This window comes from Chiloscyllium plagiosum, chromosome 36 (assembly GCF_004010195.1).
Source record: "Chiloscyllium plagiosum isolate BGI_BamShark_2017 chromosome 36, ASM401019v2, whole genome shotgun sequence".
NCBI classification, from domain to species: domain Eukaryota; kingdom Metazoa; phylum Chordata; class Chondrichthyes; order Orectolobiformes; family Hemiscylliidae; genus Chiloscyllium; species Chiloscyllium plagiosum.
This window is the reverse complement of record NC_057745.1, coordinates 19,079,110-19,092,222: the sequence shown is the minus strand read 5'-3', so window position 1 is coordinate 19,092,222 and position 13,113 is coordinate 19,079,110. Positions and strand designations below refer to the sequence as shown.

The 13,113-nt window shown below is 38.8% G+C and overlaps 1 protein-coding gene across 9 annotated transcripts in view; it reads left to right on the top strand.

Annotated features, from left to right (window-relative positions):
• The window catches only part of tcf12 (transcription factor 12), a 330,257-nt gene that overhangs the window by 281,316 nt on the left and 35,828 nt on the right, over positions 1–13,113 (top strand). For all 9 annotated transcript variants that reach the window (XM_043677463.1, XM_043677468.1, XM_043677462.1 and 6 more), the window contains one exon: positions 883–1,089. In XM_043677463.1, the coding sequence (XP_043533398.1) occupies positions 883–1,089 (207 nt within the window). The remainder of the gene's footprint in view (positions 1–882; positions 1,090–13,113) is intronic.

Below are 13,113 nucleotides of genomic sequence, written 5' to 3'. Positions count from 1 at the left end.
TGTAAAACCGTGTGCCACCTAAATTGGTTAGTCTGTTTTGCTGATGTGGCAGGGATAGTGATGGAGGAATCTGGGACATTGGCTGAAACATCAGGTTTTGTGGATATGACTACATCAGATTATTGCTTGATTTGTCTTCAGGTCAGATTTTCCATTTATAGCACAGAGTCCAAATATTCGTGGAGAGGTTTTTGCAAGGTTTGTTGGTCTGAATGTGCCTTTGTCCTATTTGAATCTTGTCCCTACTCCATGTCAGGCAATGGTCTGATTTTATGCTGCCTGTTTTTTCTTCTGGTAGAGGTATGGCACAACTGCGCATTTAGGCCAAACTGAAAGGCATCAGTGAACCAAGATTTTCAACAAGAATCCAGTGGGTTTTGTGGACACCAGTACTGATTCTAGCTTTTCATTCCAGGTTGATTTAATTAACCGACTTTAAATTCCCCAGCTGCCGTGGTTGGATTTGAACTGTACTCCAGATCATTATTCCAGGCTTCGTGATTACTAGTCCATTAATGTAATCATTGTGATGCCAGACTGAGTGAATTTATAAGTCCCAACAAAAAAAATGTCAAATAACTGAAATAATTATCTTAATGATTCTTTCTTGTGCTGAGAAAATTGCATACTTTCAGATTGCTCGGCCCATAATATATTGTCCCCTTTAATGTATACTTTTTTTAAGTTCCCTTTCTCCAGATATCCGGTTTATAATTTGAAACATATTCCAGATGCCTGTCGCTACAGTTGAGACCGTTTGTTTTTGTTGCTATGTCTTTCCTTTCTTGTCCATGACATGTTTTAATTGACCAGCTTTGAGTTTACCTCATCAGAAGTGTTGCCAAAGCAAATGTTTTCATTCAGAATGTTGTTTCCTAACAGCAAACTCGAATGGAGGACCGTCTAGACCGTTTGGATGATGCCATTCACGTTCTCAGAAACCATGCCGTTGGACCTTCAACAAGTATGTCTGGTGGCCATGGTGACATGCATAGTTTGCTGGGGCCATCACAAAATGGGCCAGTTGGAGGACTGAATTCAAACTATGGAGCATCTGCACTGGTAACATCTAGTCGACAAACATCAATGGTAATTTTTTTTATTATTTGTGTGTTACTAAGGGAGAAATTGCTGTCAGTCTTCGTGGAAAATGAATTTTCTGAATGTCCATTTCAAGATTTTTAGTTTTGTAATGTTAAAACTAGAATTCCACATGAAGTTTTTCCTAAGGAAGAAAATTTGTTTGCTTTTTGAAGCTCTTAAAAATAAGTAAAGTGAATAAAATCCTAAAAGTTAGTGCTGCATATGAACGCTGTTGTATTATTATTCACCTTGGCTGAAAATTGTACGTTGTGCAGAAGGTTTTGTTTAACTCACAACGAATGCACATTAACTTTTCATTATGTTATCTTCAAATGTACTAATTGATTTTAGGTTTAAAAAAAGTTTTCTGCTTCAGAATATGAGGTAGTGAGCTGTCAACATCGGCTACATTGTTGCTGCAGATGTGGTAACTGGGTGTATGTTCATATGCTGTTCCAGATTCAGCTTTTTTTTTTGAGAGATCATAGATAACTGGTATATTTGTCTTACAGTGTTTTCTTATGCTGTATTTGCAAGTGTGATGTAGAATGGTCTGGCATATTGAAATGTTTACCCTTTACAGCTGACTTGGATGTGTTCAGAGCACATCACGGTTGTGAATAAATGTGTCTGAACAGCATATACCTACACTATTTGATTTCTGTGACCATGTGGCTGCTCAAAAACAAAGCCTTAAACTCCTACGAATGCATGCTATGCTACATATCCTTGGCAATCATCATATATCTGTAGCTTGCTTAGAACCATCACTTTTCTAAGTATTACATTTTCATGCATTGAAGAAAAAAATAAAAGATTTGATTCCATGCAACATATCCTAGCTTAAGGAAGAAAAGTTACTACTCGCGCCAATCTGAATTGTTCAGCTCCTGCATCTCTGGCTTTCCACTCTTCTCTTCACTTTAAAAGCCTGATTTATAATAAAGTTTCCATTGAAGGTTTGGGCTCTGTCCAAGGAATATTATCCACATTTATAGAAAATATGCTGTCTGCATCTGTAAAATGCCACGTTACGGTTTTTAAGTTGAAAGAAAAATTTAATTGCAATTCAGATTGCTTGTTTAGCCAAACTTATTTATTACCAAGAGCTGTGTAATAAGTGTTAACATAGAGGTATTCATTACACTTGAATATAGTTAATTTGGTGCATTTCCAAACTTCAGCACGATAAACTTTGAATTTAAACAAAGGCCAATCTACCTTAGTTGGAGTTTTGTCTAATCTTTCAGCAAAATCTTCATTTACATCTTTATGAAAATTAAGTTAAATCTACAATGAAGTAAATATTCTTAGATGTCATTATAATTGAGAGAACATAAACCAAATGGAATTTGAGTTTTTTAAATCATTCGAACCCTGCAATTCATTTATTTCTGCAAAATGTTGTTTATTTAGTAAAAAAATCAATAGGAGTCAGCATTTAATTTTCAGAGTGATTGCTGATTGTCAGATTTACTGAGAGATAATTTGTGCTTAATTGCCAAAAAAACCTTCTTGAGAAATGATCTCTTTTTGCTGTTTTTTGATATTTAGGCTTCTTTGAAGTGCTGTGCTATATAATGAGTTGTCAGTACAGGTGAAGGTTTTGTACTTATTGCAATAATTACATTAACTGTATATGTTGCTGTTTGGTTTTGATGTGGCATTTGAATTAGACAACTTTGACTCTGTCTTTGTTTCTCTGGATAACTGAAGCTACAATTATGAATGTGTTCATTATCAGTGACTTCCTGAACTATTTTATTAGCTGTTTCTTAGTTTAAGGCTGGTGCTGTGAGAGATGGCTCACCTGAAATGTAAGCAGATTTCTGCTAACATTTCGAGTGATGTTGGATGAACGAGAACGGATTTATCATTGGCAATGTTGAATCTTGAAAAGGTAATATCCATTCACTGTAGTAAGATTTTCAAAATTATCAAATTACATTTTAGTTTATATAGTTAATATATATTTCGAATGTACTAAACAGTAATCCTTGCATTTTTATATGTTTTACTGACTACTCCTGTCTCAACAGCCCTTATGACGTGGAAGCAGCTTTGTTCAGCCAGTAACAGTACAGTAACACTAGATGCAAGTGTCAGATGACATTCTATCTACCATAAAGAACTTTACAAAGCATTTTAATCTAAAACTTTAATGACAGGTACGTAGGGTATTTTTATTTACAATCTCTTTACTGTTCCTTTTCCATTGATGTCAGCGTTAACTGCAGCTCTGGATATTACCTTTTTAAAATCACATTGACTATTATAGATGCTGGAAATTGTTTAAGGTTTGAGATGTGTTTTGGAATCTAGGCTTTGGACAGTCAAGTTTACTCAAATAGAATTTTGAATGAATTGTTAAATTGCAGTTCTTGTTCTGATAATTAGTCACTGTTCTGAGTAGTGCTGCTGTAATGTCAAACATCTATTTACTGTTTACGCTCAACAGCAGAATCCGTACTGTACGAGCACAGTTAAATCTGAAGTTGTTGGACAAAATCATGTTCTTTGGTTGCTTTTAGTGGAAAAATATTGTTTGTGCAAGGTTCTTGATAGAAAGAGACCCAGTGTTGAAACTGCACCTGCAACTTATTTTCTATTGAGGTATAAATGCTTTCTCTCCCTTGCCCAGAAATTTCGAGGTTAATGCCTTGTGAAATCCAAACAGAATGGAGAAAACAGGCATTTCACAGAAAATTTTTAGTTTATGCTTACATTTTTTCCAGATGTGTAACTACTGCCACAAATGTTGGCCATCATTTTTTATAAAGCAAATGGGTAAACCAGGCAAGATGATCTACATTGCAGAAGCTTGGAAAATTACTTGAAAAAGTGAATTAGCCAAGAGTACATGAGGAGGGATGAGAACTGATGGAATGCAATGTTTAATTTGTGGTTGTGAAATTGAGCTTTTTAATGAAAAGGATTTGAGAACAGCTGTAATGGAAATGTCAGTTGAGGCAAACAATTTATAGATTAGTCCCCAGATAGAATCAATTAATTAAATCCATCTTGTCTTCAAAATGTGGGAGCCATTGATATATAAGAGAGAATTTCATGGAAAAGCGACACAGATGAAACAGATGTACTCCAGGAATTTAAATTAAGCTGCCAATATGGTGTTTCCTGAGCTATTGTTGAACAGAAAAAATATATAGCCACATGTTCAACATATTTATTTCAGCCTGATATGTTTCATACACTAAAATAGGTCTGGATATTTTGCAAATTGTACTTCATTTCTGCTTCAGAAACACATGAAAAAGCAGTTCTAGGTACTGTCCTAAAAGTTGTTAGAAAGCATTCACCCCGTACTGTAGGATAGACATTGCTTTCAATAAGGAAAGATGTGATAGATGTCATACTTAAGTTATGACACACACCAGTCCATTTGCTCTTGATCTAATTATATCATCTGACTATATTGCCAGTCTTTTGTAGCCAGTGATCTTTGCCGGATTCTTTCGGATCCTTTCACCATAGAAGAAAGAGTTTTGTCCCGTACTCTCTCTCTTCCCTTCCTTCTCAGTGGATGCTCTCCTCCTCCATGATCCTTCTGTCCACTTGCTGTCTTATACTCCCTCTGGCTACTTTACCTCACTCCTGCACACTCCTCTCTTCCCACACTCCTTTCTCTGACTCTTGTTCCAGCTTATGTTTGCATCTCACTTTTGGTATGGGTTGTGTCTATAGACAGCAATCAACAGTGGCTCTCTGCTAATTTTCTCACAGCTGATGACTAATGCCAAGACCTGTTTTGGCACTCTTTCCAGTCAGTTAAATTGCCTAACTCCACTCAATCATCATGTGAAACTTTGTTCTTTTTGTGAGTTATATTACCTTTTCACATTTCTTAAGATCTTTAACAGTTAACTCAGATCTAACAGCAGAAAGAAGAGATATTGCATCCATGTTTTCTATCACTATGACATTCATTTTTCTCTAAATGAAGGATTAACAATAACCCTGAAGGTAGTCTTATTAGAGTAATAAGACATTCCAACGTGTTTCACTGGAGGCGTATAAAACAAAATTTGACACTGAGCCATTTTAGGCCATATGAAGGCATATGGCCAGACACTTGAACATAGAGCTGGGATTTAAAAAGTAGCTGAAAAAGAGAAATAAATGGCAGAGAGTTGTAGGGAGGGAATTGTAGATCTTTGGGTCTTGACATTTGAAGGTGTGGCCACCAGTGATAAAACAATTAAAACTGGGAGTTTTCTATGTACCAGAATTAAATCAGACTGTATATCTTTGAGGATTGTGGAGCTGGAGGAATTACAGAGACAGGGAAGGGTGAGGTTATGCAATGTGAATTCCACTATGAGCAGAAATTTCCTTCAATTAAACATTGGAAAGAGAAAATCTTTGGACTCCAGAACAAACTCTTGTTCCCCAGCTGCCATCTCTGTTACTGGCCATGGTAACTGTCTGAAGCTGAACGAGACTTTGGTGCAAATTTCTCCCTGAAATAAGTTTCTGAGCACAAACCCATAACATCACTAAGACTACCTATTTCCATTTCTGTAATGTTGTCTCTGTCTTTTGAAATCTTTTGAAAACCTTTTTTTTAAACCTATAAATGTAACTACTGCAAGATATGCTTTGTAAACCTGAAGTCATTTAACCTTGTGCTGCTTATGTCTTTACTTTGATCAAGTCCTCTTCACCCTTCATCCCTATGTCCGTGATCTATGGTTACCACTCAACTATCTCCCAGTCGAGTAACACCGATTTTTGTCAGTGTTTCACGTGTTGCCAATATAGCTTATTTTAGTTTGAACTTGTTCCAGTTCCCACGTTTCGTAGAAACTTATACCTTGGGCAGCCATGGCAGTAAACATCAAAAGGCTTAAATCCCTATGAAACATAGCTGGCAGAAGGTCAGCGTTCTACTTTGTATTTCTTCATTTTGTTCTGTAATAGTAAACCCTTAAAAGTACATTAAATGGCAAATTTTCCAAAGTTAAATTTTGTTTCCGCTTTTTGTGTTTTGGCATCTGGACGTACTGAGAAATCTCTTTCCTTGTGTGAAGGAGTGGGTAAAAAATCTTTACAAAGATTTTATGTATAAATTGTAAGATAGTAAATATTCATTTATAAATATGAAATGCCTTTGAAATTATTGATGTAATTTTTAAAATTTTTTAACAATTTAATAAAGCAGTAATAGTTAGCTAATCTTTTAGTTTTGATTTTAGAATCCCTAAAGTGTGGAAGCAGGCCATTTGGCCCAGTGAGTCCACAACGACCCTCCGAAGAGCATTCCACCCAACCCCATCCCTGTAACCTTGCATTTCCCATGGCTACTCCAACTAGCCTGCACAACCCTGGACGCTATGGGCAATTTAGCATGGCCAATCCACCTAACCTACATATCTTTAGACCATGGGAGGAAATCAGAGCACCCGGAGGAAACCATGCAGACACAGGGACAATGTGCAAAATCCACACAGATTTTTGCCAAGGTAGGAATCAAGCTCAGGTCCCTGGCACTGAGGCTATAGAGTCACCATGCCACTCCAAATTATACAGATTGTTAGAGAGAGAATATATAGGACACTTGAGACAATTGCATTTTCAAAGAAGCAATGTAGGAATGCAAACTGTTACTTTAAGCTGCTTAATCCAACAGTAAGTAATTTTTGATATTTTACTGAATTTCTTTTACAAGTTCACACTTTAACCACAAGTGTCTAGATAGTTTACAGTTTTGCTTCAATGTATTTTGTGCATTGCTTTTCTGATACATGCTTAAAGCCTAATTGTACTGCAAAGCATCTGCTGCTACCAGTTCTCCTTCTGCATTCATCAAATAATTTATGTAGCACTGCTATAAATATAACTTTTTGGCTATGAATGTTTGATAGAAATCTCAAATATTTAACTTTTAAATTTCATTGACGTTTCTTCCTTTGATGTGACATCTCTAGAAATGTAAATTTCACACTGCTAATTTGCTCCTTTTTTTTATGCATAAAGCAACTGAACTTGGCGGGATGGCAGGAAATCAGATCAAAGGTTAAACTTCCATTTCAGAAAACATAAAATGAATGATAAGTAGTCTTTCTGGTTGTGCTAAAAAAGAAGCCTGATAAATCAGTGAAAAGTCTTGCAGTATTCACTGAGAAGGACAAGCACAGCAGACAAGTTGGAACACCATGGCCTGCAAGCTTTCCAGCAAGCCCCAAACCATCTTGACTTGGAAATGTATTGGCATTTCTTCACATCAGCTAAGACAAAATCTTGGAAGTGGCTTGCATAGCAGTATTGTAGGTGTGCAAACGTTTTGCTACAACTCCCACCCCCACTGCCCCCCCCCCCCACCACCCCTCCAAAAACTATCTTCTCAAGGGTAGTTAGGTACGGACAATAAATGCTCAGTGACAGCCACATCCCATTAAGAAATTTTTAAAAAGGTATTGGAAATCATTTTGGTCACCATTCTGGTTTCTCTGTCTAATTTCCTGTGGCAAATTTGCAACTAAAGTTTTTAACAACTAATTCACAATTCTAAATTCAACATACAAACTGTAGCAACTTGATTATACAATGGCGGAATTGCATCTTCTGTGTTTTGAGAAGGCTGTACAAGTTTTCCATCGGGTTTATGTTGGTGATGGCTACTGCTTGAATTTATACAATGCTTGTGAGCTAAAAATCCAAACTAAATTAGAGTTTAAAGTAGTGGAGAAGAAATATTGAATTGACTGAAGGCATAAGACAGCAATGGGCCGTCATGCAAAGACGTTTAAGGGCAGACTTCTAGAGTATTGGGACAGATTGCCTGAGAACTGCAGGTGGTGTTGTAGAGGGAAGGAAGGTTACCCAGGAGAGCAGAGGACCTATGCTAGCATGTAAGTCTGGCGGAAACTGCATAAATATGGATGGATTCCAGACCACAAATAAAGTTGTATGCAAGGGAAAAGATCGGAAATTCACTGCATTTGAAGAGGACAGCAACATTCACTAACCCAGATCTGAGCTTAATGCTTGTCTGTGTTTCTAATGGAGTATGAGCATTTGCAATATGTACACCTTTCTAGGTTCAGTTAGTGCAGCTACTTAATGGTTTATATATGAATATTTGTCCTGGAGGGAGAGAGAGAGAGCGAGAGAAAAGATGACTATTTTCAAAATATATTGTTTACTGATCCAGGCCAGCTTCTGTTAAATAAAAGAACCTTTTACCAAGCAGACCTTGTATACCATCTGTTATGAACCAGACCAGACACCCTCAAAACATTTTAAGAAGGTGGCCCAGATCCTAAATGACTTTTTTTTAGGCAGATATAAAATGGATATTCCAGGAGTGATGAGCTGGTCAAACCACTTAGCTTTTAAACAAAGCAGATGTTATTAAACACTATAGATGGAACACGAACAAAAGAAGACAGAACTTAGAATAACTTATCTGATAACACAAAAAACTCATTCGCAAATTAACAAAGCTGTTCCAATTCCTGCAACATCCCCTAAACACCCCCCCCTTGGCAAATGGTAAATTCAAACCCAGATTCTTACAGGCAGGAGAGATGTCACAGAGGAAGTCCAAGCAAGACCCCTGTTGAAGCATGGAACATGTTTTCACTGTAGCTGCTTCTCTAGGTCCCCAACAGATTTTGACTCCCTGCTAAAACTAAAAGCAAACTAGAAAAATCCTGAACTGGGAGAACTGGCCAATCCTCTTTCATTGTACGACTGTTTTTTTAAAAAAAGCCTAAAGGCCTCCTCTGATTGTTGACCCAGGCAGTGTCTGTTAGCCATTTCGGCACCACTGACTTTACAACCCCTCTTGGAAAAAATCAAGGACGACATAACCTTGTTACACCTCCCACCTTAAAAAAAGAACAATCAAAATACAAAGATGGCTTCAAACCCCTGAGCCTTACACAGTTCGTACACTACAATACATATTCATTGCATTGACTACAACCATGCAAACATCACTACTACATTATATTGCAGTCTGTTTACTCCTGCCACTGAACCCCTCTGTTTCTCATCCAAGACTCGACATTGTGTTGGCAATCACATTTTCTCGTCCTGCCTCATGTTGAATTTTCAAACTGGCTGTAATAGTAAGCTCCATCGAAACAGTATGGAATTTTTGTCCTTAAATTTCTCCAAAGCCCTGAATGGGTTATGATCAGTATACATGATTGTCTCAGACACATTGTTGGCACCATAAATGTCGAAATGTTGTAACGCCAACACTAAGCTCAAAGTTTCCTTCTTAATTGTTGAGTATTTCTGTTGATGAATGTTCAGTTTCCTGGTGAAATACCCAATAGCCGTCGTCTTGTAAGAGTACAGCATCGACACCCACATCACTCTCATCGATAGCCATCTTGAATAGCTTTGCAAAATTAGAAGTGGCTGATGCTAGGTCTCAGTGTTTAATACAGCTTTCAGGCTGTCAAATGATTTTTGACAGCCTGCCATCCACTGAAATTTCTTGCTTTTCTTTCGTAATTCAGTGAGTGGAGCAGACAAACTGCTAAAATTCGGTACGAATGTCCGATAAAACTCACTCAGTGCCAGGAGCCGCAGTACTGCTGTCTTTATTGATGTTATGGGAAACTCCCCAATAACCTTTGTTTTCGCATTCTGTGGGGCCACCTGTCCATGTCTGATGATATTGCCCTGGAACATGACTTGGACTTTGGCGAACTCATTCTTAGCCAGGTTTATGACGAAGCCTGACACTGAGAGTCGATTGAATAATTCGGATAGATGCTGTAAACGTTCCTTCTTTGTTTAACTAAAATTCACCAGATCATTGATGTAAACCACACAATTAGGTAATCTGGAAATGACTTTATTGGTTAGTCTTTGAAATCTGGCTAGTGAATTTTTCATATCAAATGGCATGACTTTAAATTAGTATCGTCCATTTGGTGTTAGGAAAACCAAAATTGTCTTCACTCTTTCGGGTAAAGGTAGCTGCCAGTATCTTCTGAGAAGTCCATCTTAGAAATATAAGTTGCTTGTCCCACCTTTTCAGTACAGTTTTCCAAACGTGGAATCGGATGTGAATCAGACTTTGTGACTGCATTGCCTTTTTGATAATCCAAACGTAACAGTTGGGTACTATCTGGTTTTGGCACCATTGCTATGAGTGAACTCCAGTCATGTAACTCACTTTAGTAGTGTTGTCTTGGAGCATTCATTCGAACTCTTTGAACCTGTGTCAACTTTAAAGGGTTAAGTCTGTATGGATGTTGCTTAATTGGAACAGCATTTCCTATATGGACAGAGAAACCTTGATTATCTGAACGAGATAGGTGGGCATTATTTCGTTCGGATAATTGATTATTGGGTTAATTGATTTCCTCTGGGCTCGGAGTTTTCTATGAAATCTGTTCCCTGTTCAGGAAACTAGGCAGCATCTGCCCCTAACCCACCCCTGGCCACTTATACCCCGCCCTCCCACCCACCGTCCAGCCCCCAGCCGACCTGCTCCCCCAGGGCAGCCAGACTGTACACCAACAGTAAGACTGCTGCTCCCTTTCTGGAGTAAGTCTCAAATAGCTTGCACACACACACACATGCGCGCAACATTTTACTGCAACTTTTAGTCAAGTTCCAACTCTGCCCTGTACAGGACAATGTTGGAGAGATTATCTGGGGAAGTGGGGGGGAGTTTGGGGTACACCCCTGTGTAGAACTCCAGGGAACACGTGGGGGGAGAGCGAGAGGTCAGTCATTTGGAGATGGTGCCTGGACTGTCCAGGACTGTTCTTGGCAGCATTTCAGTGAGCAGAGTTCGTTTTTAATCATTGTACCTGTAAACAAAAGACGCGATCAGGGTTGAAACAGCTCTTTGACATAATATTTCTATTGGGACCCCGAGATTTCCTTCAGATAATCGGATATTCGGATAATTGATATTCAGATAATCAAGGTTCCTTTGTACTTGAGAGTACGATAGATAGATAAAGGTGGGGGTAATGGTGATAGGTCGGAGGAGAGGCTGGAACGGATAGGTGGGAAGGACCTCCCCTCCGACCTATCACCATAATCCTCCCCTTCATCTATCTATTGTACTCTCAGCTACCTTCCCCCCCAGCCCCACTCCCTCCCATTTACCTCTCTAAGCCCTTGGTTCACAAGCTTCATTCCTAATGAAGGGCTTATGCCCGAAATGTCGATTCTCCTGCTCAGATCCCTATTTGGCCTTTGGCGACAATAGGTTTGCTCATCCTCACTAAGCTTACCTCCTGCCTTCACCTCCATCCTTTGAAGCTTACTTTTCTGTTGAAGTGCCAATTTTTGAAGTTCAAACCCTCTCTCTTTCTACTTTTCCTCACTCTCTTTCTCCCTTGCTTCTTTCTCCTTTTTGTTTTCTGCCAAAGTAATTCTGTCCTTGTTGCTCTGCTTTTAATCATAATTCAAACTGTTTTGTTTCTTTTTCTTTTGCCTCTAACTTAAAGCTGCTTCATTTTCAATTGAATTTAGCAATTTCCAAAGATTCTGATGACTTTTCCAGTAAATATAAATGCAGAGCTATTGCTGTAATTATTTCTCCTTTTCTCACAGATGAAGGTAACTCCAACATCAGCTTGTCTGCCAATGCCAGCAGTTTTGCCTTGTTCACCTTTTGTAAAGCCCCCTAAGTCACTTCTTTCAACTCCAGAAAACTCTTCGTGACTTGAGCCATTATCATACCTAGCACTGCTTAAATTAACTGAATTCAACACCTGGAACAAAAGATACTAAAACCTACCACTCGCCACCTTCAAGTCCAACAACCCTAATCCCAAATTGGGACTACTGAACAAGTCCTGCCCCAATCTGTTCTGAACTAGGCCAGACCCCCTCCAAATATTTTAGCAAAGTAACCCAGGCCCTAACTTGATTTTTTTTGGGGGGTGGGGGAGCAAATGCAAAGTAGATATCCCAGAAGTGCTACAGCTGGTCGAGCCACTTAGCTTTAAGCAAAGCAGAATTTACTTAAACATTACGGATGAAACACGAGCAAAAGAAAAAGGAGCAAGAAAAGATGCATAGGAAAGGCAAAGTTACACTATTCATGGGGGATTTCAATATGCCAGTAGACTGAGAAAATCAGGTTGGTAGTGGATTGCTAGAAAAGGAATTTGTGGAATGTCTACCAGATGGCTTTTTGGAGTAGCTTGTAGTGCAGCCCACTAGGGAACAAACAATACTGGATTTAGTGCTGTGCAATGAGGCACACTTGATCAGAGAGCTTCAGGTGAAGGAAGCCCTAGGAGGCAGTGATCATAATATGACTGAATTTACTCTGCAATTTGAGAGGGAGAAGATAAAATCAAAGGTAACTGTATAAAGGCAGCTACAGAGGCATGAGGGAGGAGCTGAGCAGAATTGACTGGGAGAGAGCCTAGCAGGAAAGACAGTGGAACAGAAATGGCAGGAATTTCTGGGAGTAATTCAGGAGACACAGCAGAAATTCATCCCAAGGAAAATGTAGCATGGTACAGGGAGGATGAGGCAACCATGGCTGACTAGTGAAATCAGGAATAGCATAAAAGCAAAAGAGAAAGCAAATAATGTGGTGAAGGGCACTGGGAAACCAGAGGATTGAGAGGTTGCAAAGACCAACAGGGCACCAAAGAAAGAAATAGGGAGAGAGAAGATTAAATATGAAGGTAAGCTAGTTAGTAATATAAAGGAAAACTGCAAGAGTTTCTTTAGATATATAAAGGGCAAAAGAGAATAGAAGTGGACATTGGGCTGCTGGAAAATGACACTGGAGAGATAGTAGTGGGAAACAAGGAAATGGCTGTCATGTCAGTCTTCACTGTAGAAGACATGATTAATATGCCAAAAATTCAAGAGCGTGAGGGTGCAGAGCTAAGTATGGTGGCCCACACCAAGGAAAAGCTGAATGGCCTGAAGCTGGATAAATCACCTGGACCAGATGGGCTGCACCCGAGAGTTCTAAGGGAGATAGCTGAAGAGATAGTGGAGGTGTTCATGGTGAACTTTCAGGAATCATTACATTCGGGGAAGGTCCCAGAGGACTGGCAAATT